Source organism: Balaenoptera borealis (genome assembly GCF_965194805.1).
Source record: "Balaenoptera borealis genome assembly, chromosome: 11".
Lineage (NCBI taxonomy): Eukaryota > Metazoa > Chordata > Mammalia > Artiodactyla > Balaenopteridae > Balaenoptera > Balaenoptera borealis.
This window is the reverse complement of record NC_138868.1, coordinates 97666434-97693323: the sequence shown is the minus strand read 5'-3', so window position 1 is coordinate 97693323 and position 26890 is coordinate 97666434. Positions and strand designations below refer to the sequence as shown.

At 51.1% G+C, this 26890-nt stretch overlaps 1 protein-coding gene and 1 pseudogene across 6 annotated transcripts in view; both read left to right on the top strand.

Moving 5' to 3' along the window:
• Positions 1-4559: 4559 nt before the first annotated feature.
• The window catches only part of TMPRSS13 (transmembrane serine protease 13), a 47349-nt gene continuing 25018 nt past the window's right edge, over positions 4560-26890 (top strand). Inside the window, exons 1-5 of one of the 5 annotated variants that reach the window (XM_082340948.1) lie at positions 4560-4621; positions 9128-9303; positions 21571-21675; positions 24819-24941; positions 25969-26098. In XM_082340948.1, the coding sequence (XP_082197074.1) occupies positions 4575-4621; positions 9128-9303; positions 21571-21675; positions 24819-24941; positions 25969-26098 (581 nt within the window). In that variant the 5' untranslated portion in view covers positions 4560-4574. Of the gene's footprint in view, positions 4622-4853; positions 4934-9127; positions 9304-20234; positions 20491-21570; positions 21676-24818; positions 24942-25968; positions 26099-26890 lie in introns of those variants that run through there. The other 4 variants (XM_082340947.1, XM_082340949.1, XM_082340946.1 and 1 more) reach the window with 4 other exon arrangements.
• On the top strand, positions 21689-24810 carry LOC309605285 (large ribosomal subunit protein uL22 pseudogene; annotated as a pseudogene). The gene has a single exon. The product of its transcript is annotated as a large ribosomal subunit protein uL22 pseudogene (transcript).

The following is a 26890-nucleotide window of genomic DNA, read 5'->3' as shown; positions in this document are numbered from 1 at the left end:
AGAGGATCCCTGAGGTTCTTCCAGTTTGGACATTCTGAGAGTCTGATTGCAAACATCCACTGGGCACTTGGTCTGCGCCATGGCTGTACACGCACCAGCTCTGTTCACCCTCACATAACCCTATGAGGTGTAGCCTTAGTCACAGTAACTTTTCTTCATGACGGGGAGATCAGTGGAAGCAATTTAGTTATTAAGCAGCTCCTGATAGGCACATAGTACAGCCTCAATAAAGACTTGATGACTGACTAACTGATTGCTTAGATTTGTGCTAGACATCATGAGGGGATGTGAAAGAATTATATCAGTCAATTAGTGAATACTTATTGAGTGTATATTATGGGCAAAGTATTGTCCAATCTTGGAAGGGGAACCAGACTTCTTTGGGTTTTTAAATGTTGGCAATTAATTCAGGTAAAAGTAATCCTGTCCAAATTCAATAAAATATATTGTGAAATAAGAAGAAATATATGTATTGGTCTCTGGTCCCCACCGTTCCTGTCATAGGGCTCCTGAAACCCTTGTAAATAGGATGCTAGGAGAATCTTTGGTTTTAATATTTAGTCTTTGATCCTGGTTCTTGACACAGGGTTCCTAAAACTCTTTTAATTTCCTGGGTGATAGGAGTGTCTTTTGTCACAGAATTGCTTGGTGTGGGGAAAAAATTGTGATTAAGAGGAAAGTTGTATGGTAACATACATTACCGTTTTATTGAGTGTTGTCTCATTTAATCTTTAATGGGGTATTATAACCCATCAGATAGGTATTATTTTCTCTTTTGCAGATGGAGAAACTGAGATTCAGATAGTAAACTTGTAACTAATGTGACCAAAATTTCACCCCAGGGTGTTTTTTTTTTTAAAACCATAGTCTAGTTTACATTCTTAACCATTATGTCATATTGCCATATAGATAAGCAGTTAGCCTAGAATGGAAAACCAACCATAGAGAAAACTGGAAACTTCTCTATACAAAGAATTAAGTAACGATTTCTAAGAATCTCAGAGTGGACAGACCTTATTTAAATCTTCATGAATTCTTTGGAAGACAGAATGACCATTCATATTTCTATGTCTGAAGTCGATGTTGAGTTGGGAGACTGTATAGGGAGGCATAGAGTAGCATTACAAGCAGTTTCAGAAGTCCAACAGAGCTGTTTTCAAACCCATTTCCAGCACTTATTAGCTTTGTGGTCTTGGGCAAATTACTTATCCTTTTTGAGCCTTGATTGCTTCTTCATCTGTAAAATGGGTATAAAATATCTATTTATGAGTCTGATGTGGCAATTAACTAAGACACTGTCCACGAAGAGGGTGCAATACGCATTAGCTATTCTTTTTCTGGTAGCCAAGTCCCAGGGTGAGGAGGGTGAGGACGGAGGAGAGTGAGGGTCTCACAGAAGGGTAAGCGTCCTAAGGACAGGTGTGATGCTGGGCTGCCCCTGCTATGTTTTAGTGGCCTGAGCAGTACCTGGTATACGATAGGTGCACAGCAAATAATTGTTTACAGATGTATAAAAATTAAGCAAGATTTCAGGGGCTGAGTGAGTGGGCTTTGATTTGGTAAGTGAAAGGGAACATATCTCAGCAAAATGATCCATGCACTGGCTTTAAGGTCGCGGGCCCTGAGCCTTCTGTCTTGACTTAAGAAAGGGATCTAAAAGGTGCTACAAACAGTTTTGGATACAGCCTACCAGTGGGTGGACCAAAGGGTAGTCACAGCCCAAAAGGCCGGTGGAATCTGGATGTTTTCAGGGAAACATCAGCTGGAAACCTTGTCCTGCTCTGTGTAACAGCCTCCATTCAGTGCTTCCGTGACTAAGGGTCTCCATCAGAAACTGCTAGAAACGCCAGGACCCCTCAGTGTGGGAAAACTAAAGCTGAAAAAAAAAAACCCAATATAAACTTATAAAACTTGGAAGGCTGAACTGAATTCTGATGTGTTACAAAAGGGCACATCTTAGCGGTCAAAAGCATTGAGTGAAGACATACTGTAGGGAGATCTGGTTACACAGAGTTTTCAGCTGATAGTAATAATGTCCTATATCCTTAGAGCACGTCAGCATTTCCCAAGAGCCATCTCACAATATCATTTGATCCCTAAGGGGCAGGCAGAGCAGATCTTACCTTTTCTGGATCACAGTTGAGAGAACTAAAGCGAAGTGATTTGGCCAAGTTTCCACTTCTGGGAAGGAGGCAAGCCAGGGCTGGACCTGGGTCAACGTGCATTGTCCCTAAGCAGTGCTCTAGGTTGGATATAAAGATAGTTTCAAGGGAAGCGTTTGTCTTCATGAATTTTATGTTGATCATAATTATTAAGGGCCCCTGTTTGGGGTGTACCATTAATGTGAAATGCACAGCCTTGGAGACATTTCGGCTGCAGCTGGGCCCAGCCAAGGCACCAGCCTTGGGACCTGAAGCCTCTCTGGGCTTTCCTGAGATCACCTGTCCTGTCTGCTTTGGAGGGCTGTCCTAAGGGCTAGAGGAGATAAAGTGCTTTACAAATGTGATTATTCAATGTCTTAATATCCATGTGCATAGAGAAAAAAAAAATCATATTCCTTCAGATTAGTTTGTTCTAAACTGAGAAGTCTTTTGAGAGCCAAAAAAGCAGAAAGGCTCATGTTCTCTTTCCAAACTCTGAATAACCTATTGGAGAAATGGAATAATGTAGTTGCATGCTCAGACTCACAGACATAGAAAACAAACTTATGGTTACCAAAGGGGAAAGGAAGAGAAGGGATAAATTAGGAGTTTGGGATTAGCAGATACAAACTACTATATATAATAGAGAAGCAACAAGGACCTACTGTATAGCACAGGGAACTATATTCAATATCTTGTAATAAACTATAATGGAAAAGAATCTGAAAAACTATATATATATATATATATATATATATATATATATATATATAACTTAATCACTTTGCTGTACACCAGAAACTAACACAGCATTGTAAATCAACTATACTACCAAAAAAAAAAATCTAAAGTTTCTCATGTTATCTAGATTTAAAGTCTGTATAATTTTGTATCTTTTAAAAAATAATTCATATTCAAAAAGCCAAAAGTTCAAAATGCATAACATTTCCCTTTCACTGAGCAAACAATATAAATGTCTATCTTTTGGTGACAGTTGGCAAAACACAGAATGATTAATCTGGGGACCTGCAGGGGTTCACCTTCAGTGACTTCACACTTATCATCTGCTCTGATAAAAACACATCTGAAGCAGCTGAAAAAATGAAGCTAGGGAAAGGATTACATCCAAAGGAAGTGTTCCTTTTAAAATACTCTGAACTGTAAAGAATATAGATAAAGGTTCTAACAAGAATGTACATATTTAACATTCTGTACTGTTTATTATCAAAACAGTGTATTGATATTTTGGAAAATTTAAAAATATGATGATCCATTATACCCGTCTATTACAACAGACACTGTCATGGTAAGAACATAGATGTGGAAGCAGAGAATGTGGATTTGAGCATTAGTTCCATCCTTCATAAGCTGTTGACAGTGGAAAGTGTATTTCTTTGACTCTTTGCTCCCTTGTTGCAAAATGCGATTGTGTTCTGAGGACAAAGTGAAATAATATTCGTGCAGGTGCTTTGCAAATGTGGGTTATTATTTCCTGGTGTTCTTTTTATATTTAACCATGAAAAAATATATAGTTTCTCCTTATAATTCTTATTTACTGCACATTGCACCTGTTTTTGCTTTTTCTCTGGGTTCTGACCACCCTTCTGTTCTTTCTTCCTGGGCAACTTTGGCAGCATTTTCTTCTTTCTCAAACTGTAATTCTATTTCTTTCTGTCAGATTCTCTGTTCCTCAGCTCTTGTGCAAGGATCTCCAGACCGCCTGGTCACCTTCATTGACTCTCTTCTCTTGTGCCCAATCTCTCTACTTAGAGATTAGGTTCTCCAGAGCTGAAAGGGACCTCACTTTTTAGAGATGAGGAAGCTGAGCCCTGGTGCCCCTGAGAAGTTGCTCAGCAATAACAGAGAAGCAATAAAAGCCCAGTCTCGAGTCTTAGCCCAGGGCTTTCTCCACCAAACTGCCAGCAAAGGACCATTTTCTCTGGGCTTTGAATTCAAAGCATACGTCTTAGCCCTCTCCATACCTGCTCAAAGCACTACCTGTTGTTCAACCAAATTTTGCAATTATATCATATCACAATGGCTACTACTTATTGGCGGGTACTATGTATCAGACCTCGTGCCAAAAGTTTTATACAAATGATTTCAGTGAATGGACATAAATACTCTGATTTGAGAGGAACCATTATCTCCATTTAAGGAAACTGAGATTCTGAGATGGGGAGTAACTTGCCCAAGGACACAGAGGAAGTACCTGAAGAGCTCTGATTCCATGACAGATCTCAAAGCCTGTTGTACAAAGCACTCAACACTTCCTGCTCTGAACGTTCCTTTGAGGACTCTCACACTCCCCTTGGCAGCCTGAGAGTGCCAGGCTGTCTTACTGCCTGTCTCTCACACCTTCTGGAATCCCACCTCCTCCTCCAGAAAGCCTTCTCAGATGGCTCAGAGGGGAGTAGAGATGTTGCTGTCTGAATGTGGGAGTCTCGTGGTCACAGCAGTGTCTCCTTTGTCCTCACTCTGTGAGTGTTTGAATGTGGCTGTGTGCAGGTGGCCCATGCTTGCCTCTGCAGGACTTAATCCCCACCTGTCTTTCAGCACCGCTGCTCTGTGGGCAGCTGCTTCAGTCCTGTGGAAAAATTAGCAGCAGCCCGGTTGGTGGTTCCGGTGAACCACTGGTTAGTTTTATCTTTACTGGTTGGGACAGTGGCTCTGGGACCACACTTCAGGGGGGCCATAGTGCCCGTGGGCCTGCTTTTGGAGAAATCCATGGAGGGAAGAGGACTTGACATCACCTCACGCCAGGAGCAAGTGAAGGAACTGGGTGTGTTCAGGTGGGCAGAGTGCCGACTCAGAGAGTCACCAAACTGATCCCTCAAGTGTGAGAGGGGCTGTCATGCTGAAGTGGGGTTTGACTTCTGCAGGGAGGGGAGCTGGGAGTACAGAAAAACGGGTGTGGGCGAATCACGAGGAAGAGCAGCTGTGTCAAACGCTTCTTTGGAAACAGGTGGCACCTAAACAACAGAACTGTCTCCAGATGGTGGTATTTTCCACTCCAATCTGGGCACAGCTGGGTGACTTCCAGGTAGGAGGGTCACAGATGGTCCACCCGAGAGGACTCGGCTGCCCTGGCCCGGGACACCCTGGAGGGCGGGGCCAGCCCTCCTCACGGCCCATGGCCCACTGTTTAATGGGCTGGGGGCCGGAGTGTGCCACAGGGAGTCTGGCGTTCTGCCAGAGGCTTTCTACCTAGTTTATCCCATCTAATCACGGATTTGGGGTGATGCAACCAGAACAATGATGGTTACGGGGAGAAGAACAGGGCTTGGTCCCTCTCTGCCTCCTGTTGGTCCTGAACAAGACAAATGGGGCAGCAAACTCCATGACTAAGGGGAACACTGGCTCCTGGGTTGAGGGTTCTAGACTCTCTGAGACCCTGACCTGCTGGGGGGTCATCAGGTGGTCCTTTGGCCAAGCTCAGGCTTTCTGCCCACCTTTCTTTTCTGGGTGTGGCTGGCCTTCCTCCCTCCTCTGTCCCTATTACTCAGCCAAGAAGCCCCATATCTGCTGGATGTGGGGAGCCTCATAGTTGCCCCACAAGCAGAGTCCCCTGCCAGCCTTCCTTAGGCTGGCTGAGGGGCTCCGTTTAGGCTCATGAGCTGTTTCCTCTGGGCTTGAAAAAAAAAAATACTGCCACCCTATCCAGCCTCCCCTTATAATATCCGGAGCATCCTTAACCAAGCACCTGGTGTGGGTCCGGGCCAGTAGCCTTGCTGGTCTGGGCTCAGGGAGGAGCGCTGGGCTGGGGGCTGGGGGCTAGGGGGGCGGGAGAGCAGGGGCTGGGGTAAGAGTCCAGGCTCTGGGGTGGGGCAGGTGTCCTGGCCCAGGGCGTCTCTCCTGGTGACTTATTCCCTTGAGGGTGGGCTTGGTGTCTCCTCTCTGCCTGGCCTCTAAGTATGTGGTCTGTGTGTTGCAGCTTCCCTTAGACCTGGAGGGATGTCCCTCTGTTGAGCTCTGAGTGATGGAGAAGCTCCAAAGTGGGCTACACGGGAGGGATGGTACTCAGAGCTTTCACGGAGGGAGCGGGGAGGAAATTCACAAGGAGGGCTGATGAAGGAGGACTCACGAACCAGGACTGTTGACAACCAGGTGGGACTAGAATGGCCAAGAGCCCTGTTTCCCGGTCTGTAGCCCCAGGAAGGAGCTTGCAAGGTGCTGGGTAGTGGCAGCTGGAGAGGTCATGAAAGCAGAGCGCTAGGAGTTTAGTCTCAAAGTAGTAGTGAGATTTCTGTCACTCCTCACTCTCTTGGGGCTGCCTTGAGGCATGTACTTGTTTGCATGGATGATATATTTTCTGTAAAACTCCCTCCACCCTAAATGGAAATGACCCAGAGGCGGGAAAGGACCAGGCTACTAAAAGCCTGGAGCCCCACTGAAGGGGAGGTAAAAGGCAGAGCAGATGAACACCTGGGCCCAGTGCACTGCTCCCCTCTGGGTGGAAAGTCGTCGTGATCAGGTCTCTGGAGGGAGGAGGGCGGGGAGGCAAAAGAAAGCAGGTAGTCAGAGGGATGCAGGGATGGCACGGACGGGGTCTCCTTCCTTCCAAAGAGACAGGAAGAGGCAGAGCAAGGCTGGAGCCGGGTGCAGAAGCCGGGGTAGGTGGTTACTAAGGCCAGCTCTGTTGGGGGAAGAGTCCAGGCCTTGTGCCACACCGGGACCTTCCCCTCTGGAAATAGGAAAACTACCAGCAAAGAATTTCATGCCTCAGTGTCCCCTGGCCCCGCCTCCGAGCCCCAACGCGGGATATTGCCTGTTCCCCCCACCCTTCTGTTCTTTGCCACCTTCACCTCCAAGAGCTACGGCGGGGCCTGGTGCTGAGCTGCCGATGCTGATTGAACTGAACGGGTGGCTGATGGGCATTTCCACGTGGGTCAGCTGGTTTGCTCAGCAGGGACCCTGGGACGACTTGTGTCTCTGATGGACCCAAGGAATAGAGCAAGAAATACAAGCCACGTCTCTTCAGAGCCTCCCCAGTGCCGGACACATTCTCTGGGTGGATGTGTCATCACGGTCTTCCAGAGGGTGATAAAGACCTCCAAGTTCACATCGCTGGCCTTTACCTCTGAGGTGGGGTTTCCATCCCCCCCAACATGGGCCCAGAACCCCAATCCTGAGCTCTTACCAGAGGACGGGGGGACCTTCAGGGAATGAAGCTAAGGGTGATGCTGGGAGGCCAGTGGTCTGCCTGGGAGACAGAGTGGGGCTCCTCAGGTCTGGTCTATGGAAGGAAAGGCCCAGTGCCAGTCTCCAGCCTCAGAGTCCCCGGTGGCCTGGAGGGGGGGGTGGGGGTGGGTGCCTCCCTAGGAAAGAGGGAAGAGGACGTGCTGAGGACACAATTCGGAGTCTCCTCGGGACTGGATGACCACATGGGAGGGGTGCCTCTGCCCTGGCAGGCTGGTGGAGGGAGGAGGGAGGGTATGGGGCCTGAAGCTGAGTTCTCTTGGAGAGCCAGGGCAGTGACACCCCGAATAACCCAAGAGTGGCGAACCCTAGGGTCTCTGCCTGGGCCCACCATCCTTCTGCCTCTGGATTCAATTTCCTTCAAGACAGCTTTGGAGCCAACAGTTTCCACTCTGAGCTAGAAATTCCTGTTTTCTTGTATGTAAATGGAGAGAATAGTAATCACTTCCCTTGTCTTTGCTTAAACGTCATGTCAGTGATCCCATCCCTGACCTTCCTGTTTCAAACTGTAACTCTGCCTGCCCAGCCCTCTTGATCCCCTTCCCTGCTTTGTTTCGCTCTATGGCACTTTCCACTTTCTGCTACACTGGCTCATCCATCTATCGTCACCATTGTTGTCTATCTGTTTTTAAAATTCGTTTTGTTTGCCCCAGCCCACCCCGAATGCTAGTGCCATAGGGCGGGGGTCTTTGCTGAGTTTGTTCACTGTGTCCCTAGTACTTAGAACAGTGCCAGGAACATAAGAAGCATTCAATAAATACTTGTTGAATGGATGAGTGAAGGATGGATGCATAGGATTGTTGCAGGAATTAAATGCATTGCTGTATGTAAAGCATTTCATAGGACACCCAGCACCTTATTATTATTGCTGCTGCTGTTGTTTGTTAGATGTGACTTGTGAAGTTTCCTCAGCTACTTGGCTCTCTGTTTCTCCATCTGTAAAATGAGGAGATTGAATCACTAGATAAACTCTGAGCTTCCTTCCATCTCTAAAGGGTCTGCAGTTCTATGATCTCTGTACCCCCAAATACTCAGAGGCTGGAAAGTTCTCCCCAGAGCTTACATTCTGCTGTTCTCAGCAGTTCTGCTGGGTGTGGAGGTGCTAACTCTCCCTTCACAGCAGCGCTTCCTCTGTTTCTTTAGACTATTTCTTTCGACAGGCTGGGGCAGAGGTAGGGAATCATGAGTCAGCATAGTATTTCTTGGAATGGTCTCCATTCCAATATATGTATGTTTTATTTTCATTGGTTTTGATGTGTTGTTTCATAACATTTTATTATTTTCAATAGAGGCAATTCATTATGTGCATAATTAGAAGCCATTTGATTTTAATTTCCTTGTTGAGAGTTGTTGTAGAAATAAGCAAAGTTCAGGAGAAAGATTCTTTTTGCCAGACCACGTGCCCCGATTTGGGATTTGGGCATGTGGTCCTTGGAGATGAAGTTTCACTCTGTCCTGCCCTGGGTTGGCGCTGGTCCCTGATCTTGGACGATCCTTATGGGGACAGGGTCGTACCTCAGAGGGCTCAGAAGCACCTGTTTTAGGGGCTCAGGTTGGCATGGCTAAGATTGTCCTCCCAAGGCCTGGGCCATTTCTCCCCAGAATCCCCCTCTGAAAAAGGTGGTCTGGAAGCCCTGGTTTCCCCACAGCTGACTCTGTGGGGACAGCTTTGGGAATAAAGGTAGCTTCATACTCCCAGTATTTGGTATTTGCTGAGTAACTGGGATGGCCTTGGAGGAGGGGCGAGGGACAGGTCTGGCTAGTTCTGCCCTGTTGTTCATACACAGGATTACCTCACATGTCCCAACTGGCTTCCCCGCCCATCTGGTGAGGGCTGGACGTCAGCCCTCCAGCCCCCTTTTCCTTACCTGCCTGGGAAGCCAAACATGGATCTTCCCGTCAACATCAGCTGAGGCTGGAGGCTTCACCCCCTCCGGAGACCATGGACGGAGACAGCCACCTGGTGAGTGCATCTGTGGAGCTTGGGCCAGAACCTCCTGGCACTGAGGAAACAGGGATGGGGCTGGAAGCTAGGTGGGGCAGCGGCAGTGTGCCTCGGTTTCAGGGGAAACTGAATGTGCCTTTTCTAGTTTGAAGTTACTGGGGATCAAGATCACGCGGCCTCCTTTTATCATGGTTCCTAAAAGGGGCCCCATGGGAGGAGGAGCTGATGGGATTTGGGGTCTGGTCAGGAAGCACCCCAGGGCTGTGTGGCTGAATCCTGGGCTCCCACTCTGTGGCCCCTGAGAACCCCAGCCAGGACGTATGTGCTGTTGGGACAACTTTGCTGGTTTGAGAATCATGAAAGCTTAGTATTCTAACTCGGCTTCAAGGTTATCTTTGGGTGACCCTCTCACCAGACTCATAAACCATCTCAGAAAAGGTGGCATTGAAGATCTTCAAGGGGATTTTAAACTCTTCTTGGTCATTATTTTCAGGCTTAATAATCTTCATGCTTGGAAAGTGCTTCCTTATGTCTAACCATGATTCCTTCTGCTACAACTAAGATTACTTTCCTCTTCTGTTTTTTGGTAGAGAGCAGCTAAGTGTCCTCTGTGGAAAAGCCAGTCATATGCATGTGAAGGTTTCCAAAGATTTTGTTCAAGTATTCCTCAGCTTTCTTTTCTTGAGGAACATTCCTCTGTGCCCTTACTTCTCCTTGGGTCTTATTTTCTGCTCATCTCCACCTTCTTTTGTTCTCCAGTGATGTGGTAGAATCTGGGACTGTGGGAAGGATGGGCCAACGCTGGAACTGAGGATCAGCTTAGCCTATGTTCTGGCTGATAGTTGGCTCGTGGTCCATTCTGAACCCCAGATGTATTTCTGAAAACTCTACCATCATCTCTCCCACCATTCTTCCAGCCCCTTCTTGACTTTTCTGTCCCAGGCTTTTTCTCCTGCCCTCTGATCGGGTCTCCTTGGCCCATGTCTCTGCCTCACCGAGGTCATTTGACCCTAGGCCTCTGGGGCTCATTGGAACCTCTGGTGAGCAGTAAGGGGGATGCAGAAGGCAGAATGGAGTTTGGTTTGAGGCATGGGGAAGGTGAACCCATGGTCACAGCCATGGGTCATGTTCCTTGGTAACTTGCTGGGAACCTAAACTTGATGGTCCCTAGACACAAGGGGTGAGAAGTGCTGAGCTATGTGAAGGGTGGTAGGGCCAGTCCCTGGGGCAGGGTGATGGTGGGGGGGCACCTTCTAGGAAACTCATCTCTCCAGAGTCAGGAACCAACATGGAAGGTCACTGGAGGGGCACAGGGTAGAGTACAGGCTTTTCATTACTGATAGAATAAATGTCACATGGTATGGCAGGTCCCACGTTCACTCTGGGAGACTTACCTTGGAATGAAATAACTGAACCATTACCTCCTTATTTAAGGTTGAACCCCCAAGATAGTGAGCCTGAGGTGGGGACAGAGAGAGCTTCCTGAAGATCTTAAGCTTATCTGCAACAGATTTCTTAACACTAATTAAGTTGAATAAGAGGAGACTGGGAGTAACTGGTCGTCTAAGGCTGTGCCTTTTTCCCTGAGGACGTCATTGCAGAAAGACGCATTGTGATTTTTGACTATCAGCTCAATAAAGTAGTGAGAAAGATGGTGGTCAATGGACTTAAGCCTGATGAAGCTCCTGTGTGAGCTGGCTGGGACTTCAGGGGGACCTTAGAAAGAAGGTGGAGAAGGCTCACAGCTTCTTTGTGTTCAAGAGAGAAGCCGCAGGATGTGGTGGACAGAACACTGACCAAGTTCCAGGTCAGCAGTGACTTTGGACCAATCACTTAACTTTTCTGCACCTTAGTTTCTTCATCTGTGAAATGGAATCAAAATAGTATCTACTTCAAGTGGTCTTAGAATAGTGTCTTTCACATAATAAGTCTCTTTTATAAGAACATCTGGCATAGACAGACAGACAGATAGACAGACAGATAGATAGACAGATGGACATGTATTCATAGAGTTAAGATTTATTGCCATCATCATCATCATCATCATCATCATCATCATCATCATCATCTAGGGTCTAGTCTTAGCGCCTCTAAATTTGGACAAATATCTTCTGCTCTCTGTGCCTCAGTTTCCCCACCTACAAAAGGAGAGGGTTGGACGAATTGCCCCCTGAGGCCCCTTTCTGGTTCCATGACAGTCTCTGGAATCATGTAGAGTGAGATTACAGGTGTGCCACACTGGATATGCTCATTTGTTCCTGAAGAATAGTGCATACTTTGTGTTCTTCAAAAGGCGTCACATGCTTAATGCTTAAAGAAGTGTCATGTTTATTAAAGAAAGACTGAAGTTGACCCACTGATAAAGCAACAATCCTCTGTAGAGTGGATTTTCTTCTACTGGGTCTTCTTTTTTCTTTTTTTAATTAATTAATTCATTCATTCATTTATGGCTGCTTTGGGTCTTCATTGCTGCACACGGGCTTTCTCTAGTTGCAGCAAGTGGGGGCTACTCTTTGTTGCGGTGCGTGGGCTTCTCATTGCGGTGGCTTCTCTTGTTGTGGAGCACGGGCTCTAGGCGTGCGGGCTTCAGTAGTTGTGGCACGTGGGCTCAGTAGTTGTGGCTCGTGGGCTCTAGAGCGCGGGCTCAGTAGTTGTGGCTCACGGGCCTAGTTGCTCCGCGGTATGTGGGATCTTCCCAGACCAGGGCTCGAACCCGAGTCCCCTGCATTGGCAGGTGGATTCTCAACCACTGCGCCACCAGGGAAGCCCTGGGTCTTCTTAAAGTGGAGCAGGTTTTCAGTCAGCCCAAGACCACAGATGCTGTGCACTTGAGAATGGCTGGAGGCCCCAGGGCTGGTCCAGGATGAGGCACTGTCTTTAGAGGGGGCTGGGCAGGTTCCCAAGATGGCAGACCAGTAGGCTCAGGTCGCTCTGCTATCCCCTAGACCGCAAAGTGCAGGCACCCCCAGGACTCCTGGCACCTGCCCTTTGTCCCTGCAGGTAGGCAGCCCTCACCTGAAACCTCTGTGTTCCATGTTGGCACTGGGGCCAGGCAGCCTTACACTAGGCCCATCCCACCCTGCCTCCCCCTGTGTTGTCCCTGTGACCTGGCAAATGTAAGCATGAAATGTGTGGGAGTGTGTGTACGGGGATCTAGGCTGGGTGCTGGGTGGGAAGGCTGACGGATGTAACGGTAGCCACTTGGCTGAAGTGTCCGGCTTTGGCAAAACAGCTTCCTCTTGGTACGGCAGCAACGGGGGTGGACGGTGTCCAGCCAGGCAGGGAGGGATGCCAGCACAGGGAACCCAGGGCTTGGTCAGCCAAGTGGAGGCCTTGGCGATGCCAGGCGGCGTCTGGCTCCTGTGATAGGGAAGCAATACCCAGGACTGTCCATGGGGCCCCCATTATGTAGCAGCCCTATTACCACCCCAGCCTTGGCAGAGAGGGCGCATGGGGAGAAACTGAGGCACCAAGTTCCTGGGCAACCAAACGTTATTTGTTTGGCAATAGGGGGTACTCAATGTTCTTTAAACTATTTGATGAATGAATGAGTGAATGAGCAGGAAGGTATTTTGATTCTAGTCTAATAGGGATCCCCAAGGTTTTTTCATGTGTATAAGAGGCATCCTAAACTAGAAGGAACTTTAGCACCCGATCAGGCTGGCAATTTTCAAGTTCTTTGTAGTAGCAGACTCTTTTGTTCAAATGAAATCTTATGTGGAACCCACTGCATAAAACTGAAAAGTTAATCTGCTCTGTTTGAAGTGGGGTAAAGGACTCGAAGCTCTTTACCTACAAGCGGGCCTCCAAGGCATCTCCACGGAACTTCTAATGCTCTGTAGAAACTCGTTTGAAAACAGCTGATTGTCCAGCCTTTTCCTTGGTTGGCCCCAGAAAGGAAAGTGACTGACCTTAAGGTCCTGGAGCTGGTTAGGAGCAGAAGCAAGAGTCCCTGGGGCCTCCTGTGCCTGCGGTGAGGGGGGCCTCGGGGCTCTGGCTTCTTAGTCTGGATCCCAGTTTGATTCCAGGCCGACTGGGGTCCCTGAGGTTAGCATTGCATGTATGTGGGACGTGCTGGTGGCTGGGTGGCAGGAGGTGCTGGGAAATCTGCCTGTGGGTTCTGAGGGGGCCTGTATCTGTGCGGTTTCTCCGGGTCCAGGGAGCGGGGAGGGTAGGACGGAACCCTGTGTACCTGGAGGTGTAATGAAGCCTGGGTTGGGCAGTGAGGATGGAAAGAAGCACGGACCACTCCGATCCAGTCCAGTCCACACTGGAGGGGGGTTCAGGCTCCCCTGCCATGGTCCAGGGGTTCCCCAGGCTCCCAACAGGCAAGGAGGCTTTTTAAGTTCCGTGAAAGGGGGCTCCTGATCTTCCTTGGCACTGCTTGTGCTTCTGGTGGGGATTGGGGAGCACCTCGTCCTGCGTAGCCTGGAATACTGGGGTGCCGGCCTGGGCTGCCACCCTTTGAGCATCGTTGATTCTCAGGGTTACTGGGAGAGAGACGCTGCCACAGGGGCCTAAATCTAACAAGGGGTCCTTCCTTGTTGGAGCTTGGGAAGGGGCAGGCAGTGCGAGAGCATGGAGGTGTGCAACAGCCTGAGGACGGCAGTCAGAAGATCTGGGTTCTGGTCCTGGCGCTGCCCCCAGCTGGCTGTGTGATCTTAGACAAATCACATTGCCTTTCTGGGCCTTAATCGCCTCACCAATAGGAAAATGGGTTGGACTGGAGGGTTTTCAAGATGCTTCTAGCCTGTGGTATGCCCAGCCTGAGCCTGGCCCGGAACCGGGGAGGGAGGCCCAGTCAGCTCGTGCTGGACTTGAAGGGGCCCTGAGAGACATGAAAACGCGTTCAAGTCACTGCAGGTGGACGTTCTTAAGCCTAGCGTGAGACTTTATTATAGGGTTCTGCTCCCTGTAATGCCGGGTGCTCTGAGCGACCCACAGTGCATCTGGGCCAGAGATCAGGCTGCCGTCTGCGGGTAAATAACAGTCTCTACGGAAAGCCCAGGGCACAGTCCATGGCGGCAGCCACATAACCACTGAGGTGAAGCAATCCACGAGGTGACTGTGACATCACTCAGCACAGCAGAAGCTCCCTCCCCTCTGGCACTGCTGGCTGGGCCTGCAGGAGACCCAGAGAGGCCAAGGGTAGGACCCACTTGGGGGCTTGTTAACTTACTCCCGTCCCCCACCAGGTAAGGGCCCAGGGCAGAGCTGCCGCAGGAAACCGTAACACTGGCCCAGGTGCCGTGGGCTGGGGAAACTACCCTGGAAACTGTGGTATAGAGGGCAGTGGACCGGGTGCAGTGGGTCTCGGGTTTAGTCCCTCTTCTGCTATAAGACGTACCTGAGCGACTTTGAGCAAAGCACACAAATACTTTGGGCCTCTCCTTCCTTGTCTATAAAATGGGAATAATAATGCTTATCAGCTCCTGTCCAGGAAAGTGCTTGGAACGAGCCCCAGAGCCAGGGACTGCTCTTTTCAGGCCTCTCCCTGGCTCATCCGCTGCTGCCTTCCTGTGGACCCTGCCCTGCCCGCTGCCTCCTGCCCCAGAACGTCTTGAGGGGACTGGATGAGTTTTGAGTAGGGGTCCCCGGGAGCTGCAGAGACACAGGCAGGTGGCATCAGTGACAGCCTGGGGTATAGGCCTGGTCCATGACACGGTGAGGGTTCACGGCTGTATTAGCCCAGGGGGTAACCCCAGGGACCACGCCAGGGGTGGCGGGGGCAGAGAGGCAGAGAATGATTGGCAATGTTAGGCCAGGGAAATGGCCAGAGTCACCCACGCTTTGGCTCTGCCCTGTCCCCCTGTCCCCCTGTCCCCCTGAAGACCGAGGAGCCTCTGGTCTGCAGGCAGGTTGTGGAGAGCCTGGCCTTGGTCATCTGATTCCCAATCCTGGGTCTGCTGCCCGCTGGCCAAGGCTAGGAGTCAGGCCGGTTCTGGCCCGGGCTCTGTCCCTTGTATCTCAGGACCTTGGGCAAGAATTCTCCTCCCCTGCCTGTTCCCCACCTGCTCAAGGCATCTGCTCTGAGGGAGAGGTCAGGCCTCCAGGAGGGATGCTGGAATCTCAGCCGTTGATCTCCAAGAATTGAGGAAGGGAAATGAGTTACTGCTCTAGTAGGTTAGACGTCAGGGAGAACTTCCAGGAGGGTGGGGTGGAAGGCTGTGAAATGGGTAAAGAAGGACGGCTGTGGAATCTCCTGTTCTAGTGGTCCTAGAAAATGAGAACTCTTCCCAGCAGCGTCCTGGAAGTGTGATGGTTTGGAATCAGGAAGATGGAGTAGACGGCCTCACTCTGGAGGCTGTGTTCCTCTGGTCTTAGGGCTGTGTTTCCATCCTGCTGTCCCTGCTGGGGTTTGCAGCTCTCTACATGCGCAGCTCTATCTGGCACTTTGGGGACCAGGACTCTTCTCTTGCCCTGCTCCGTGGGGCCAGAAACTCTCCACCTGTCTCCCACCCTGTCCGACACCAAAGTGCTCATTCTCCTGAGGCCAGGGCCTCCAGGGCCTCCAGCCCCTTCTTGGGTATCACCCTTTCTCCCCTCCCCCACCCCCAGCTTCCCCTCCATCCCCACACCCCACTCTTCCCAACCTTGGGAAGACTTTGTGCTGGACCGCTGAGGCCCAGAGGTAACAGTTTGAAAGGATCTGGCTGGAGACTACTCACCCCTCCACCTGGCTCCTTGGGTACTGAGCCCCAGGTTAGTTCCATTTTACACGCCCCACCTCCCTCTAGACTCACAGAAGAGGGACCCAGGTGGGTCTCCTGCCGGGACCCCAGGGCCTCTCCTCCCCACTTCCTGCCGGCCAAGGCCGTGGGTGGGCGCTTTGGGACCTACCTGTGGGTGGAGCCAGCATCTGGGAGAGGGACCCGCAAGGCTCAGGAGGTCGCCCTGCCTCCCTGGCTGCCCCCGGCTTCCTGCTGTGCCTGCCCGCTCCCTGTTCCCTCCATCCTCTCCCAGGTCTCCCCACCCATCTTCCTCTGGGCCTCCACCACCTGTGGGCCTCTCAGCCTTCTCTCTCGTTCAGGCCCTGCTGATGGGGTGACAGGACCCTAGCTGGTCATGGGGTCCCGCTCAGGTGGAGGGCCTGAGCTCTTGCCGGGGGAGTCAGAAGGTTGTGATAAGAGTCCCAGGGCCACTAATCCTTTTGGGGGTTTTAGGCATGCTCTTGAGTCCCTCTGAACCCCAGTTTCCTCGTGTATAAACCGGGAATGATAACTCCTGTCCAGCTTGCTAACTAGGAGCATTGTGAGAAGCAAATGGAATAATGGGTGTAAAAGCTCTTTGCAAATTGTAAGCCCTGAAGAAATGCAGGAAGTTACTGTGGGCATTCGTGATAATTTTGGGCCAGACTCAACTTGCTCTGAGTAGGCCTGGATAGAATCCAAGCGCCGTCACTTACCTGAGATGTAAATTTGGGCATGTTCTTAACCACCTTGGAGCTCAGTTTCAAAATCTATAAAATGGGGTTAATAATACCAACCACAAAGAGCTGTTATGAGGTTGAAATGGGATCAAGTAAAATGCCTAGTGGGCTGTTCCTATTATTACGGTGATATGCATTTATAAACCAGCCTCTTTCATATTTATTCCTTGTCAATCTGGGGGAAGAAGGTAAGATCAATCCCATTTTATATGTGGGGAGACAGATTCTGAAGGGTTAATGTACTTGCCCAAGCCACTTAGGAATGGATGTAGTCAAATTTGAACACAGATTTTTCTATTGCAAGCCCAGTGTCTTTAGCAAACAAGCAAATAGACAAACACCCACCCACCATCACAGCTAATGGTCACCAAGTCTTACTTTATATACATCACCTATCACTGCAGTGCTATGAAGCAAGGTGACCGGCTCACCGCACAGGTAAGGAAACCGAGATGTAAAGAGGTTAAGTCTCTTGCCCAGTCACCAGCTGGCCTTGAGAGTACCGGAGGGCTGTGATGCCACGGCTCCTGACGACCAGGCTTGTCCTGGCAGGCCACCAGGCCCAACCCTGCTTCCCACTGGAAACTTTCAGTTCCCTGCTTCCTACTGGAAAGACCAAGATCCCTGCAGGAACCCTCGGCTCCACCCCCAGGCTCCCCATGGCGCTCCCAGCCCTGCAAGGTCCCAGGCCCGATTCTCATGCCACGTCACAGATGCAGAACGAGCATCCCATGCACCAGGTTCAGAGAAAAGACTGGGCCGGGGGCCTCTTGCCCCTGACTCAAGAGGGCAGGAGACTCAGATGCACAGGGGCTTGGGCCAGGTGCCCGACTATGTGATTCTGGGCAATCTGAGCTCTGAGCCTTGGATTCCTCACCTGTAAAACGCGCTTCTAAACATATCAACTTCTCAGGGATGGAGTGATGACCTCAGGAGGCCATAGATGTGCAGGTGTATTATAAACCCTAAAGTACCATACATTGGGAGCTATAATCAATTTTATTGTATTGAGTTATGGGAATTTCCCCTGAGGTGAGGGAAGATGTATATTGTGAGCATAACAGGGAGGGAGGCCTGGCAGGCCAGCTGAGGTGCCACAATGCCAAGGTCTCGCTCAGGTGCCGAGGCTGGGGCCACCACTTGTGGGAAGGAAGCGCAGGGCTCTACACAGCCTGGGCTTGTTCTTCTTATTGAAGGACCTTAGTCTGGCCTTTGTTGAGCACCCTCTTTTCTCCCAAGAGGAGCTCACACCACCTTTTAGCCCTTTGGCCGTGCCTCGGGGCTGTTAAATCTCAGCACGGTGGGTGCTGGGTGTGCCAGTGCAAAGGGGGGAGAGGAATGACCGTTTCCTGCCCAGTCACTGTGTGCCAGGCACGGGCAAGAGATTTCTTATTTTATCTCATTGAATCCTCAGGAGTATTAGTCCTATTCTACAGATTAAGAAAAAGAAAAAGGAAAGTTAAGTGGCTTGTCTAAGGTCACACTTCTAGAGCTAGGATTGGGACCCAGGTCTGCCTGACTCCAAAGCCAGTGCTGTGAACGGATGCATTGTACATTTCAGCATATCCTCACCCCCTCTCCATGCTCCAACCCCAGTCCTGTTCCCCTTGAGGCTTCCAGGGGCTAAGCTGTCTTTGTTTTGCGGAAATCTAGTCTCTAGACAACAGGGGTGAGAGGGAAATCTGAGCTCTGGTTCCGCTGCTCTTCATATCCCTAAACACACACGAGTGTGTCCCTGCTCTGCTGGCTGGGGCATCTGGACCCATGTGTATTTACCCATGTCCATCAATTAACCCCAGTAACTCCCTGGGATAGTCACTCCTGGTCCCTGCCTCTGGCAAGCTGAGTGTGGTCAGGGACTCAACGTCCTTCCTTGAATTCATCCCACAGCCTCCAGAAAAATGGAGAAGTGACCAGATCAATTAGTGACCTCTGACTCTTAGAAGATGGAGTTTAAAAAAAAAGTGACCTCTGACTCTTAGAAGATGGAGTTAAAAAAAACAAAAAAACCCACCCTGCCTGGTAGGCTTGATGGTGTTGGCTTGAGCCGGATGTCCTAATGAAGAGGACTTTTTATTAACTGAGCTGCTTACTAATGTCAAATGCTTTTAAGCACAGTGGTAGATGAGGGATGAAACAGAGGTGCCCAAGGTCCAGAGCCCCGTCTCTTCCACACAGCCCTGCCGACTGTGCCCTGAGCACAGGTCCCTTCCCCCACCATTCCTGCTCCTCCCCGGGCTGCCCTCCTGAGTATCCAGTCAGTGTTCAGCAGAAATGATAGTGAGGGGCAGATGTGGCCCCTGGGCCAGGTCGGTTTCCAGCTCCCCCTGCTGTTCTGGGGACACCTAGAGGGGACTTAGAAAGCAGAGAAGGTGTGAGGGAGGGCAGAGATCTCTGTAAGGAGCCAGAGGGAGGAGAGAGGGTGCCTAATCTGGTGACAGGGATTGGGGTTCCGGCAGACCAGGGCTTGGCCACCAGCAGAGGCTGCTCAAGGACTTTCCATCAGCCCTGGCTGCCCACCAGCTCCCAATCCCAGATTCAGTGCACCCAAAGGCTCAGACTCTCCAGGAAGGAACAGCACTGGTGTTCATTGATTGCCACTGCTGCATTATCTCATGCATCCCTCCTCAGAGAGGCAGCAAAGCCTGGTGGTTGAGCGTGGCCTCCACAGCCCAACCTTCTGGCCTCAAATCCAGTCTCTGCCACTCTAACTCTGAGAGTTTGATCAAGTTACTGAATCTCGCTGCCTCTGTTTCCCCTGATGCAAAATGGGGATAATAAGAGTTCCTACCTCATAGGGTTGTTCTCAAGATCAAGTGAGTAAATACATAAAGCACTCAGAGAATAAGTCCTCTGTAACTACAGCTTAAAGTGCTAAATCTAAATGAAAAAAATCACTCCACCTACAGCTGAGGAAGGTTAAGGACCTTGGTCACCTTCTTCCCCTTCATCTTGCCTCTCCTTTTTCCCTGATGTATTGGGGTGTGTGTGTGTGTGTGCGCGCGCGTGCGACTTCTTGTGTTACTGAGAACAGTGGGGTACAAGGCAGGTCAGGGCTTTTCTTAGGAAGTGCTTTCACACTTTTTGATGACAGCTCATAGTACGAATGATGTTTTATAATATCACACACATACGCAGAAGGGCGGGACGCAGGGGAGTGAAGAGGGCAGAAAGGGTGGTTACTTCCCCCTCAGAGTGAGGGTCCGGTCCAGCAACCTCTTTTCTGAGGGTCTCTAGACACATGTAGCCAAAGCAGGTGCCCCCATACCCCAGGCAGATGACCCACAGCCCTCTGCCCACCTCCGCAGGTCCCTGTGATGGGGAGAGACCGCAGGGAGTAGGGTACCGCAGGCTCTTTGAGCTTTCATCCATCCCTGGACATTCTCTTCCCTGTCTGGGAGGTCTGCTCACCCCCTAGCCGCCTGCTCCAGGGCATCTACCTCCTGGCCCAGCAGGGCTGACAGCTGGGTGGGTTGGCAGTGGGGAGCAGCTTGAGGGATGGCTTTCACTCTGCTTTCAGAATGCCTCCCCAGCAAGGACGCCTCCAGCCCGGGCATCGCTGGCCTGTGCGTGCCCAGCCCGGGTACCACCTTCCAGGTCAACGCCCGGCAGGTCATCGTCTGCCATGTCAGCCTCCATGACATCGTCTCCAACGAGGGTATTCCTTGTTCGAGCCACACCAGTGAGGGCCGTACCTGTCCAGCCATCTCCTAACAGGTCCACACCAGCTGCCAGGGCCACCAGGGCCACCAGGGCCACCAGGGCCGAGAGCCCAGGTAAGGGGGCTCCTGCAGGGAAGGCAAGAGGAACAGGGAAGCAGTCCAAGGGCGGAGGGGGGTGCGGTGGGGGGAAATCTCCAAGCTGTCACTCTCTGCTCCTCCTCTAGCTCTTGAATAACAATGACTGGGAAGGAGGGGGGATGGTCCAGGTGGGCAGTGGGGGACCTGGGGAGGAGGGGGCAGGAAGGAACCATGACATGCAAACCCAAGGCAGTGGGAAATTGCAGCAAATGGGGTAGAGGTTAAGAAACCAGGACCGACAAAGCAGACGTAACTTTGGAGGCTGCTCAGTCTGGGTCAAGGTGCAGATTTTGAGAGCCAGGGCTCCTGGTTAGAAGCCAGGGTTCTTTCCTTGGGCTGCCCTGGGGGTCTGCCAGGGAAGCTGGGGTCTGCACTGGAGTACAGTCATGATCGTGGGCTCATCTGTGGGTAGAGGGGCAAAGAGAGAGATTCTGATCTGGCAGGCATGCCCCACCCCCAACTTCCCAAGCTGGCTTATAGGATTCAGCTAATAGGGAGACAGAGACGTCAAATGGTCCTCAGGGACTGGCTCTGCCCTTAGGGAAGCAGCCTTTCTGCCCATCCCAACTTTGCCCTCCTCCTGTCCTCCTGCCCCAGCACTGCAGTATAAACAGGCCTGGAGGAGCATCCAAACCAAGATTTGGGGCCCAGTCTTGCCCTTTGAAGGGCCAGTGAGGCACTTTGGTGTGGAGACCTTTGGGATCAGACACATTTCATTTGTAATCCCTACTCTGCCACTCACTAGCCAAGTAACCTTGAGCAAGTTATTTAACATCCATGAACCTCAGTTTCCCCATCTATAAAATGGGCGTAATGATACCCAGCTCACACAGTTGCTGTCAGAATTAAATAAGATAACACATGCAAATGCCTAGCTGGCCCACAGTAGATGCTGAGTAAAAGGGAGCTTGGTTTCAGGCAGGGGCGGTGCCATATTCTGGGTGGAGTGGTCCTAACAGGGCCCTCCTGGGCCAGCCTTCTTTCCTTCTCCCTCATCCATTGTGCCGGACTCCCCTCCAACAGCCTCACCCTCCCCTACTTCTGGCCTGTTCCCAGGTATCAACTTGCCCAAGTTCACCAGGCAGGAGGGCCTGAAGCGTATGCTGCTCATCGGATGTATCTTCCTCTTCATCGCCCTCGTGGTGTTGCTCATCGTTCTCTGTGAGTTTAACAGAAGGAGCAGGGCTGGGCTCTGGTCACTGCGGGGTGGAGTGGGGTTCAGGGATGGGGACACGCAGCAGGGAGACGAGTGGGGAACACACACTCGCCAGCTGCCAAGTCCACAAGGGGACACTCCTGCAAATGGCCTTGGACCATGGCACCTCCAGGCCCCTTGGAGGTAGCTGGGTTGAGAGGGTGGGAAGTCAGAGGAACCTGGCTTGGGTCCCATCTGTGTTACTTACTTGGGTGAGTAGTTAACCAGTCTGAGCTCAGTTTCTGTTTCTTCAAATGGGATTAAATTCATTCATTCAACGTATTATGTGCTCAGTAAAATTTCCTAAAGATTTCACTGGGTTATAAGGAATAAATGAGCTACTGGCACAATGCCTGGCACAAAATCCCACTCTAAAAAAGTTAGTTATTTAAAAAACAAACATAAAAACATTGATTAGGAAAAGTCCCCAGGCATTTTTAGTCAATTGGATAAAGTGTTCAGGGGTCCAGGCTCCCACAATTCCACGCCCTCCTTTGGGAAAGATACTCAGGACATGTCCCTGGACTCCCTGCCGGGGAGTCCACTCTGAGCCCAGCACAGTGGAAAATCTTAGGAGGGAGCAAAGGGGATCACACATCACACCACCCTGTCCTCAGGGAGAGTACAGTCTCCTGGGGGACGTAGATGGAAATGATTAAGAGCAAGTGGATTTGAGTGTGACCATCAGGAAGAGAGGACAGCTGTATGGGCTGGGGTGGCAGGGGACAGCTCATAAAGCCATGGGGCCAGATGAGGACCTAGAAGATGGGGGGGTGCGTCTTGGGCAGGGCATCTGAGCAGGATGAGCAGCTGCAGGGAATGTGGGGGGGGCAGATGGGCAAGTTGGCATGGGGAGAGGGAAGGGACCCACTTAACCGGAGAGAATATTCATTTGGGGACCTGAGGGCTGTCGTTTGGTTGGGCATGGCTGGGCCACATTGTAGAGAGCTTTAAATGCCAGGCTGAGGGGTAAGGATTCTGTTAAAGAGGCAGCACGGGAGGCGAAGGGCAGGGCTGTTTGAGGGAGAGGATTGCGTGGGAAGAAGTTGCATGCTGGTTAAAAGTATGGCTTTATGTTTCCTTTTCCGGTAAGTGGCTTGAGGTGACCTCTAAAAATGGTTCCCTCTTCACTTGACCCAGAAAACCCCACAAAATCATGCAAGTCAAGAGGTTCAAATCTTCGTGTTCACTTTAAGAACACTCGTGAAACTGCCCAGGCCATTAAGGGTATGCATATCCGAAAAGCTACCAAGTATCTGAAGGATGGCACTTTAAAGAGGCAACGTGTGCCATTCCGTCGTTACAATGGTGGAGTTGGTAGGTGTGCCCAGGCCAAACAGTGGGGCTGGACGCAGGGTCGGTGGCCCAGAAGGAGTGCTGAATTTTTACTGAACGTGCTCAAAAATGCAGAGAGTAATGCTGATCTTAAGGGCTTAGATGTAGATTCTCTGGTCATTAAGTACATCCAGGTGAACAAAGCCCCCAAGATGCGGCGCAGGACTTACAGAGCTCGTGGTTGGATCAACCCATACATGAGCTCTCCCTGCCACATTGAGATGATCCTTACTGAAAAAGAACAGATTGTTCCTAAACCAGAAAAGGAGGTTGCCCAGAAGAAGATATCCCAGAAGAAACTGAAGAAACAAAAACTTATGGCCCAGGAATAAATGCTGCAAAAAATAAATACAAATAAAAGTAAAAAAAAAAAAAACAACAACAACAAGGAGTATGGCTTTAGGACCAGACAGACCTGCCGAAGCATCTCGGCTCCGCCACTTACCAGCTGTGTGACTTCAGCAAGTTAATTAACTTCCCGAGCCTCAGTTTCCCCGCCTGCCTGACAATGCATGTGAAGGCGTCAACACGGAACCTGCCGCCACGTGGCATCCATGTGAACCTCCCGCTGGGGTGCCCCACCCTGCTGCCTCCCTTCCCCACACGGGACATCTGCTCCAGTAGGAAATAACCCATGGAGGGGGGAGATGGCAACTGAGGGCAGGTGCTCAGCATGATTTCACAGCATTCCCTGAAGTCCCCTGACCTCCGGAATTCCCAGGGAAGTGGTCACTGAGCAGCTCTGCAGTGGGGTCAGGACTAGAGCCCCTGCCCCCTGAGAGCTCTCTCTGCTACACATCAAAGTGATCCCAGGAGCCTCAGTGCCCAGGACGTGGGAGAGGGAAAGACCAGGGCACAGAGAGGAGGGGGAAGTCCAAGAGGTTAGGAGGGATTGGTGTCTGGACTCGGAAGGAGCAGTCACACAAGGCTGACCTTCACCCGGGGTGATGGAGAGCATAGTGGGACCAGTGGGATATGTGAGGGCTGAGTAACAGGTTGCAGACAACAGGCAGGGTGAGGAGTCAGAACCCGGGGTTTCTCAGGCATCCAAGGGGAGGTGTTTCCCGGCAGGAGGGATGACGGTTCCTAGTTTGGAAAGAGATGGGTCTTAGAAGAAGTCATGAAGCTGATTTTCACATATGGTTTGTAAAGCTGTTGGCTTTTCAGCTCAACTTGTACATTTAGGAATCAGCCACCTAGAGTTGCTCGCAGGGTGGGAAGACATTTAAAGGCATCAAGACAAGTAATGGGGCAAGAACTGAGCCAAGGGGACATCCCTTGTTTAGAGAAGAGGGAGGAGGAAGAAAATCCAGGAGCTTCTGAGGCTGGGAGGACAGCCTTTGAGAAGACAGGACAGGTAGTGGTTGCAAGTGTACGACTGAAGATGGAAATGTCTCTGCTACAACCCGCAGAGCACAGAGGCGGAGGGATGCCAGAGTGGCTCTGAGGAGGGGCCTCTGGGATGGTGGAGGAAGGGGTTTCTCTGACCACCACTCTGGCCAGCACGTAGGGCAGGGGAGCTCCCAGAGTAGAAACCGTCTCCACACCTCCCTCTCTCCCTCTCTGGGTGGCTGCTCTTGTGTGCTGCCCTGCTTGCAGGAGCTTTCTGGAGCATTCCGGAGCAGCCTTTCTCTCCATACAGATGGGGGACGAGGGACCCAGAGTCCAGGAGGGATTGCAGATCAGTGTCTCAGAACACCCAGGGCCTTGGGCTGCATAGCGTCATGTCTCTCTGGGGCTGGCAGTGACCAGGCTTCTGCTTCATCTTTTTCAGTCTACTTCTGGCAGGGCCACATAGGGATCAAGTACAAGGAGCCGGTAGAGAGCTGCCCCAAGCAGGCTGTGCGCTGTGATGGGGTCGTGGACTGTAAGCTGAAGAGCGACGAGCTGGGCTGTGGTAAGGAGGCCGGCTGTGCGTGTGTGCGTGTGTGTGCGTGTGTGCGTGTGTGCGTGTGTGTGTGCGTGTGCGCGTGCGTGTACATGCGTGTGCGTGTGCGTGTGTGCGTGCGTGTGCACCCGCACATGTGTACTCTGGGGGCTGCAAACTCGGTATCAGCTCAAATGGGAGGCAATGGACAGAGACTCAGAAGATCTGGACTCTAGTTACAGTAGACTGGGGTTTGGAACCTGGCTTTGAGTGCTATGTGACTTGGGTTAATCACTTACCTTCTCTGGGCTTCAGTTTCCTAACTTGGAAAATGAGTGGATTGGACAAGATTAGTGGTTCTCAGATACAATCTGACGGCTCGCAGCTACCAGACTGAGCAAAGCAGGGCTGCTCTGGCTGGAGGCAGGCATGGGGTCCGGAGCTCTGTCCACGTGCCCAGCAGGTGACCTCTGACCTGCCACCCCTGTGGTTTCATGAAGGTCAGTTTGTAAATGAAGGCTTTCACGAGCACAGAGATCTCTTTGAGCGCTGGTCCTCAGTGGTTTTTACTTGTGTTGTCCATGTACAGCCCTAACGTGGGTGTCTGTGGGTGCACATCTGGCCCTTTCCACCTGTGTGTATATGTGTGTCCTTGCCCATGACCACATCCCTCTGTGACTCAGCCTGTCTAGTGAGCACTCAGTTGATCATCACTCCCCTTGTCCCTCTCTTATTTGGGCACATCACTGCCCTCTTGGCGTGATAGCTCCTGGCAGAGTACACCCCTTCTCCCAGTGACGGCTCTTGGGTCCTGTCAGATGGAGAGCTCTTTCTGCGCTGCCCCACCCCCTTGCCTTGGCTCTGCCCTTACTGAGCATCTTGGGCTCCGAGCACTGGCTGATGATCATCCCATCCCGGGCCAAGCTCCCGGCTGTTTGCAAGGCCTCAGTGAGAAGCCTTAGGACAGGAGCATCTCAGAGCCTTACTTGGTTCATTCCTCAAGAACTTGGAGCTTCCTGGTGCTGAGGACCTGCCTTGATCTTTTTTTGCCCTGCAGTGAGGTTTGACTGGGACACGTCTCTGCTTAAATTCTACTCTGGATCCTCCCATAAGTGGCTTCCCATCTGCAGTGACAGCTGGAATGATTTCTACTCGAAGAAGATCTGCCAGCAGCTGGGTTTCAAGAGGTAAACCTCCCCTATGAGTCCCAGCTTCAGGGGTGCCTCAGACTCTTCATAAGGGCATCTCAGGATCATTGATGGAAACTCATATTAAAAAGACTCTTGGGGACCAGGGCTGAGGTCACTAGCTCATAGCACCCTTGAATTATTCAAAGGGACAGTGGCCCGAGGAGCCCAAGTCTGGGGACAAGCTGTTTCCAAGAGGCCAAAGTAGTTATTTGCAGATCTGCAGCAGGATGACGTTCCTATATGGTTTTCTGCATCAAAGCGCCCTCATGCCCATGCTCGCATTCAGTGGTCGCGGAGGCCCTGTGAGGTGGCTGGGCATTCGGGCAGGTCTCGTCTTCTCCTCACATCTGGGAACCAGCAACTCAGGCTGTGCAAACCCTTCAGCGGACTCTGAGCAGCAGCTGCGGCTTGGGCTAGAATGCATCAAACAGGAATGAGATGGGCAGATGTGGCTAGGTAACGTCATTAGCATCTTTGGCTCTACGGATCTGAAACAAGAAGCTGGTACCAGTGGGTGCAGTAGGGAGTGGGGTTTACCATGACCTTCCCCCTTGAAGGAGCCCCCGGTTGGCAGGCCACATAGTCACCTCCATCCTCCCTCTTGGTCTGGGTTTCAAACCAAGTAGTATGGGGGTTCACCAATGTGTGTGAAGTTGTAGCGAGAAAGGTTTATTTATTAGCATCTCACTGTGGGCTCTCTGTAGAAACCACCTAGAACACCAGGGCTTGGGGACGAGGACTTAGAACCAGTTCGCTGCCCCCACCTCAGCCTCAGAGTTCCCATCTGTG